The 8,053-nt window shown below is 37.1% G+C and overlaps 1 protein-coding gene across 1 annotated transcript in view; it reads left to right on the top strand.

The window, feature by feature from the left end:
• The window catches only part of LOC109534902, a gene marked incomplete in the record, with an annotated part of 103,979 nt that overhangs the window by 26,038 nt on the left and 69,888 nt on the right, over nucleotides 1-8,053 (top strand). The window contains 1 exon segment of the mRNA XM_048666803.1: nucleotides 6,792-6,990. Within this exon segment, the coding sequence (XP_048522760.1) occupies nucleotides 6,792-6,990 (199 nt within the window).

Consider the following 8,053-nt stretch of genomic DNA (forward strand, 5'->3'; position numbering starts at 1 on the left):
ACAAAATACACAAAAATTTCAGCATCAAAGTCAAAAACAGTGGTTAAAATGAGCCTTCGAAGCTTTTTAAGTTAGTTAAGTCAATAGGAATATCGACTCTGAGAACTTCACAAAATCGTAGAATTGAATCTTGAATTATCATTAAGATTGTCGAATCTATCGAAAACTTGGTTCTGAACCCAAATGTCGATCTTTAATTCACAAAATTGAGCTCTGAATTTGATTTCACATTCACACTTTCACTGAGATCCAACTTTGAAGTAAATAAGCACTGAAAACAATTTTTTCCACAATTTAATGTGCGGAATATTCCGTTTTCGATGGTTGTAGCAACGTAGATTTTTTGAAGTTCAGTTTTGAGTCAAAATTTCGTTCAAAAAATCAATCGTGACAATGTTGAGATCAAATTCCAACTTTGGGCATAAAATTCCGCACTTGAGTTTGGAATTTTTGTTCAGGAAACCTCAAAAAAAGTCAGAAGGTGTTCATCTCGAAGGTTTTGGGCTTTTCTCAGCTGCGATGTAAAAATCCGGATTTTGACGATGAAAAGAAAACTCTTGTTCTGAGAAACTCGAGGACCAAAAATTGTTACATGAACATAGAAATTTAAAGTTTGCCTTAAAAAATTTGGCATTTTTGTAGTGAAAAGAAAACTTTCACCAGAATGTTGTGTCTAAAATCGCCGTTTTGCTCGGATTTCACGTGAATGTGATGAATTCCGACTTGAAAATCAAAATTTTTCGAACAAGACTTTCAAATTGACTCGAAATGTTGTCTGGAAAATCATGTTTGTGTATATTTTTCCAGTTCAATTCCGTGCTTGACGCAGAAAATTAATTTTATGTTTGAAGGCAAATTTTTTTCAGCTCATTTTTTTAATCAATGCTGATCGTTCACGCGGCAAATGTTGGTTTCATGCGCACTTCAAACTGAATTTCCCTAAACCCGGCTGGCATCAATTAAGAATTTAGTGGTTTCCTTATTAGACGGCGAATAATTAGGCCATTATTGCCCCTGCGAATTTACGAAAGAACAATCGCTAACCGTTCCTCGAATCAAACCAAACAATATAATCTTTGTAGACTATCTTAATATGCAACGGTACATTTGCCATGTATCATTTTCCTATTATTTGTCTTACTCCAGATAGTTAATCATGGACATTTGAGCCATAATTAATGGAAACTTGTGCAGAAACACGGTAGAGTAGAACAGATTCATGTTAAAGAAGCAACTGGAAAAAATGAATTGAAAATCAAATAGAAACATTTGACGCCGCCTCATTTTGTTTTAATTTATTAAGCAAACCACGATTTGATTTACGAGCAGCCGAGTAATTAATGGAAAAATGTATGGTTTCTTTCAATTTCCTTTGTAATCGCTTCTGTGGGAATCGCTCCACTTAGCGTAATCCTATATGGCGTATTATGCCTGCAGCAATTAAAAGTAGCATGTTTAATATAATAATCATGTTAAAACCGCACTGTTTTGTATCATCCTACATTTTCCCATTGTTTATGACTAGATAGTTTTTAGGTAATGGCAATAACTGACGCTTTAGCCATGAAAACTACCATTTAAATCAGTAGTTGTTTTGCCGAAGTAAATCATGTATGGAGTGGCTTTAATTTTCTATCCCCCGGCAGTAGACTTTAAATGGAAAACAAGCTCGGCATATTCTAAAACTCAATTTAAATCGTAAAAACGCCAACCAGCCTACATGCAATATCGCATTTTTCCATTTGTTCAAAGAACAAAGCGATCGGGGCTGATCGGTACGGATTTTTGCGCGAAGAATGCAAGATGAAGAAGCGAAGCAGGTATTTATCAGGGAGGCTGTTGAGCCAACAGCAAACAAGTACAGACTGGGTTTGAGACTTCAGCAGCTCGCTAGCAAAACTTCGAATTCATATTCCGCACTTTCACCGACGATTATGATTATTCGCGTAGCGTTTTAATTGTTATTTCAGCTTGTCTTCAGGGGCTCATATAAGGCGACCATTGACGAAAATGTTTAGTCGCATAGTCCTTACGACTATTAATGAGCAAAATAACGGAGGAGTCATCGACTCGATTAAATATTCAGTCACATTCGGTTAGCTCAGCATAGTAATCGACCAACTGAAAAAGTGAATCTTCTTCACGTTCTTCTCAGTGGGCGTGTTATTATGGGCACATGTTAACAGAGACATCGAATGGCACTTTACATGCATATGAAAACCCATAAAAAACACCGGATTTGTTAACATGTTTCGGTCGATTTTAATTCGCCAACTAAAGCGAATTGGCAGCAAAAACGCGCGTTTTTCCTAACCGCTCGAAGCGATTGCATGTCGCTTCCTCTTGCAGTATTCGGAGGCTTTTTTTCATTTTTTGCATAGTTGGGGATTTGTTCGTCATTTATTCAACACACGCATCAAAGGATTCTTGCGAACCACCCAAGTTCATCACGTTTTCATTGCTTGCTACCCTATTGGGCAACCGATCCTTAGGGCTTTGTTCGCTCAAATAGGGCAGAACAAATCTGGTTTTCCCGGAACGTTTGCTTTTTATGGCTCAAAGCTTCGCGGATTTCTTGAGAAAAATTGTCGTTGCAACTCGACAGGCTTTTAAGTCTGGAGTGGAGCCTTTGCACATAAAACTTAGCCCGATTTTGCCATCGTTTCACTGTAAAGAGTGTTTGCAAAACTTTCAGGTTTCCAGCTAAATGGTAAGTGCAATTAATTTTTTAATTGCCCCATTAGGTCATCCTGCGATCGAAAGCAAAGTGCAAAGTTGGTGCGAATTTCGATGCCGACCTTGCACTAACGGTTCTATGCATTGAACAACCTTCAGGAACCGTTCCAGGCCACTAATTTTACTTCCGGCTTGGGCTGCTGGTTACTAAAATGAATGTGATCACACACATTATACGGCAAAAATCCCATTGTACATGCAAATTAAACCTCGATCTCTATTAAGGTAAATTGGCTTCTGTCTGAGTGAATTTTCGCGATCAGAAACGACTGTTTTAGGACCTTAAACCCATCGCATAATGTAGGCCGACTGCTCGATTGGCCATATGCAGTTTCTCACTGAACAATTGCAAAAAATAAATGAAATGCACTTATGCAGGCGACTAAAGTATGGCCTACTAAATTTTAATCTGTTTTTTAAGCAGCAACAAATTCGTTGATGTGTATTTGCGAAAAAGATCTCAGCTCCAATTTGCAAGATTAAGCCTCTGTATAAGGAGAGTGAGATATTAAGTCACCTTTAAGTGGGCATAACGGGCTGGGAGCCTGATTGCGAATTTTATAAATAGGGTTTTTGACCAAACGGGTTGAGGATCCTATCTGGTACCGGTTTCTACAAATGGTGCACAATCATACAAAAGCCACTAACAAATTACGGTTTTTTACATTTCGCATGTATTAGTTGTTTTCTTAAAGAATTTGTGGCAATCGAGTGCACAGCAACAGCGTAAAGTATTGGAGCCGAAGACTTTTTAGAAAGAAATTTTACAAGGATCTGTACTTTACATATTGGGAAAATGAAGATGTGAAGGGCAAATATATAGACTAGAAGATGCCCCACAAGGAATAAGTACAAAGCGAAAATTTTCCCAATTTTCGCCAATTTCGTGCCTCAAGCAGGCTCAAGTTAGGAACTTCGCGAGGATTTCGCAGCAAAGGGCAACAACTTTGTCATAAATCGGGAAAGTTTCAATTTTCCACCATCATCAGGGAGTTTTCCCGGATTTTTCAAAATATACTGTGAAAATTGGTAATTTTTTCCACAGCAAAAATGTCCATTGACCTAAAAAAAATTGTTCCTCATACAACAGTTCCGCTAGAAACCTCCGGGACACTTCATTGGAAAGCCCAAGCTATTTTCCAAAAACCCTGCATGTCTCATTTTGCAATCTTACTCAGGGAGGGATTTGGATGGAATTTTCCAAGCTTGCTACTTGTCCATGAACAATTTTGTCGATTTATATTCAAAAACGCGTATCTCCGGAAAAAATCAAGACAGAATCTTGCGGACCATTGCAGTGGTAAAAGCAACCTCTATGTAATAAAACCTGAAATTGTCAACTCGCAGCCCTCATCAGGGATTTCAGGGGAAACTTTCAAATTGGGTTAATTGTTTCCGAGCAAAACTGTCGATGTGTATTCAAAAATGCGTTTCTCCAGCAAAATTCAAGGAACAGGGTTTCGGAGAACTTCAATCAAAACAGAAATATTCAGTTCATAAATTGCGAAAGTTTTGATTCGACACCATCATCAGGGATTGCGCAAGAATTTCTCAAAATTGGTTTGTTGTTCACGAGCAAATCTCTTGATCTACATTTAAAAATTCGTATCTCCGGTCAGTATCAAAACACAAGATTTTGGAGGACTCCGTTTTAACGTGCAACATCCGCTCCATAAATCCCGAAAGTTTCAATTCAGGACCATCATCAGGAATTTCAGAGGGAATTTTCAAAATTTGTGATCTTTTCACAAGCAAAACTGTCGATTTATCTATAAAAATTTGAGTGTTAGGGAAAAAATCAAGACGCACTTTCTCTAAGGACCTCATTGGAAGATTCAACGTTAGTGTCATAAATTCTGAAAGTTTCAATTCGAGACCATCATCAGGGATTACAGAGGAAATTTTCAAAATTGATTTATTGTTCACGAGCAAAACTGTTGATCCATCGTAAAAAAAATCGCATATGCAGTAAAAATCAAGGATCGTTATTTTGGGGGCCTCCATTTTAACGAGCAATATCCGCTTTATCAATCCTAAAAGTTTCAATTCGAGTCCATCATCAGGGATTACAGAGGAAATTTTCAAAATTGATTTAATGTTCACGAGCAAAACTGTTGATCCATCGTAAAAAAATCGCATATGCAGTAAAAATCAAGGATCGTTATTTTGGGGGCCTCCATTTTAACGAGCAATATCCGCTTTATAAATCCTAAAAGTTTCAATTCGAGACCATGATCAGGGATTACAGAGGAATTTTTCAAAATTGATTTATTGTTCACGAGCAAAACTGTTGATCCATCGTAAAAAAATCGCATATGCAGTAAAAATCAAGGATCGTTATTTTGGGGGCCTCCATTTTAACGAGCAATATCCGCTTTATAAATCCTAAAAGTTTCGATTCGAGACCATCATCAGGGATTACAGAGGAAATTTTCAAAATTGATTTATTGTTCACGAGCAAAACTGTTGATCCATCCTAAAAAATTAGCATATGCCGTAAAAATCAAGGATCGTTATTTTGGGCCCTTCATTTTAACGAGCAATATCCGCTTTATAAATCCTAAAAGTTTCAATTCGAGACCATGATCAGGGATTACAGAGGAATTTTTCAAAATTGATTTATTGTTCACGAGCAAAACTGTTGATCCATCGTAAAAAATTCGCATATGCAGTAAAAATCAAGGATCGTTATTTTGGGGGCCTCCATTTTAACGAGCAATATCCGCTTTATAAATCCTAAAAGTTTCGATTCGAATCCATCATCAGGGATTTGAGAGAAAATTTTCAAAATTGCTGAACTGGTTAACAGCAAAACTGTCGATCTATTGTTAAAAAATCGTGTCATTACCAAAAATCAAGATAAAATATTTTAAAGGGCTTCAAAAATAAGTGTGACGTCGGCTTTAAAAGTTCTGAAAGTTTCAACTGTCGAGCATCATCAGGTATTCCAGCGGAATTTTTCAAAATTAGTTTATTGTTCACGAGCAAGTTGGTGATTTACATTAAAAAATTCATATCTCCAGTCAAAATCAAACTACGAGGTTTTGGAGGACACCATTTTAGTGTGCAACATCTGTTGTATAAATCCTGAAAGTTTCAATTCGAGACCATCATCAGGAATTTGAAGAGGAATTTTCAAAACTGCTGAACTGGTCACCAGCAAAACTGTCGATCTATTGATAAAAATTCGTGTCGTCACCAAAAATCAAGACGAAACATTTCTAACGACGTCGGCTTTAAAAGTTCTGAAAGTTTCAACTGTCGGTCATCATCAGGTATTGCAGCGGAATTTTTCAAAATTGGTTTATTGTTCACGGGCAACCCTGTTGATATGCATTTAAAAATTCGTATCTCCAGTAAAAGTTCAGACGGGATTTTCTCGGGGGTTCCCTTGGGAGGAGCAAGTTCCGTTTTATAGACGGTGAAAGTTTCGGTTCGTTACCCCCCTCAGGAATTTCGTAGCGAATTTTTCAATTTTTCTTGAGCACAAATGTTGATGTTAGCTGGACGCTGCTGGGCTACTTAAACCGTTTCAAAGAAAAGTACAAGTTGGCTTAAATAAACCCAGAAAGTTTCAACTTGTTCATCATCAGAGATTTCCTAAAAAAAATTCAAAGCTCATTAATTTTTCACGAGCTCGTATCGTGACAGTGAAAATCCATCCTTAAAGGATGTTTTTTTTTCAATTTTCACCGTTGTTTTCCAATTAGTTCCACATATAAGTCCTTATAAAGCGACGGTGATGGCGTGTGCTCAAATATGCCAATAAGCATATAAAGCAAACACTTCTGGCCGGCAGGACTATGCATAATTATTACACTACATGGGCGATTACAAGAATGGAACAAATATCGGGGACACGGCATCTTGTTCTCCCCGATTATGTAACGGGAGTTTGTTTATAAGCGCGGCTTAATAATGGATATTGCGCCAAGAAAAATCCGCATTGTTATAATGATTTGTTTGCTTATCTTAAAAAATTCCAATTTAACGGTTGTTTTGTGCTCATTATGCCTAATTTTAGTGTTAATGTGCATGTTTTCTTTCATTTTCAGACTGGTCAATCCTTTGGCGGGATTGGCTTTGGTATCAAACGCGAAGTTTTCTTTCTAAACCTTGAGGACGGATATTTTGGCTGTCAAGTGAACGAATCGACGGACGTTCTACAGCTATTCGAACTGTCGAAACTATGTGATGGAGCTCCGAATTGTTTTCTGGGCTCTGACGAACTGGCCAAAGAACTGAAATGTACCGGTAAGTGCTAAAAATTGTATTTTTTAGTTATTACGTTCTGAGGGTTCAGACGCTCATTAGAGCAGAAACTGAAGCGTGTGTCTTCTACGGATTGTAAATATTTCAAGTCGCCACTTGCCCTGGATTAGAAGCAATTCATTCTTATTTATTCATATTATTTCAGCGGAGTGAAGCAATTTAAATAGCATTTTGAGGGTTTTTGGAACCATGTGTTTTCTTTAGTTTCAATTTAATTCAAAGTATGAGAGTTTTTAGATTCACATGTCTTTTTTAGACTGTAAAAATTCCAACTTTTTACGCTCCCTGCATGAGAAATCAGGAATTCTTATTCAAGAGTATACAGTAGTGCAAATTTCTTGTCGCCACGTTAATTTTTAAAGCAAGTTTTGCGAAAAGCTAAAAAATCAGTGTTTGAGGCGATTTGAATTAAAAATGTATAATTTTTTGTGACGTAATGCTCGCTATAAACTGTAAAAATTTCAAGTCTCTACTCGTTCCAGTTGAGAAGAGGGGAATGTTTTTTGCAGATCTTGCAGCGCCCTGAAAACGTCAATTTTTTATCACACTTTGCAGAGGCTGCAAAAATCAGCATTTGATGCAATTGTGATAAAAGTTTGCAGGGATTTAGCCTCATGTGTCTTCTTCAGTATGTACGAAGTTGAAGTTCTTCCTTGCACTGGATTAGAAGTTACGAATTTTTATTCATGTGGTTGCAGATGGGTGATTACGTCACTTTTTCCTAACGTTTATGAAATGAGCAAAAATCAGCATTTGATCCGATTTAAATGAAGTTTTTGGAGTTTTTTGCCACAAAAGGTTTCTTTAAATGGTCGAAATTTCGAGCCCCGTCTAGCCCGAGCCCTGCAGTTGGATTTTTTAAATTGAGAGTCTGCAGCTGCTCAACTGCAAACCGTTTATTTTTCGACTGCATTTTGCAAAAGGCGCAAAAGTCAGCGTTTGCTTGAATTTAAATGATTTTTCTGCTACTTGTATATTCATCTGTCATCTTCCGATTGTGACAATTTCATGTTGTTACCAGTTCTCGATTGCAAGTTACGAATTT

The sequence above is a fragment of the Dendroctonus ponderosae genome, unplaced genomic scaffold (genome assembly GCF_020466585.1).
Source record: "Dendroctonus ponderosae isolate FM_Combo_2020 unplaced genomic scaffold, Dpon_F_20191213v2 Dpon_F_20191213_5, whole genome shotgun sequence".
Lineage (NCBI taxonomy): Eukaryota > Metazoa > Arthropoda > Insecta > Coleoptera > Curculionidae > Dendroctonus > Dendroctonus ponderosae.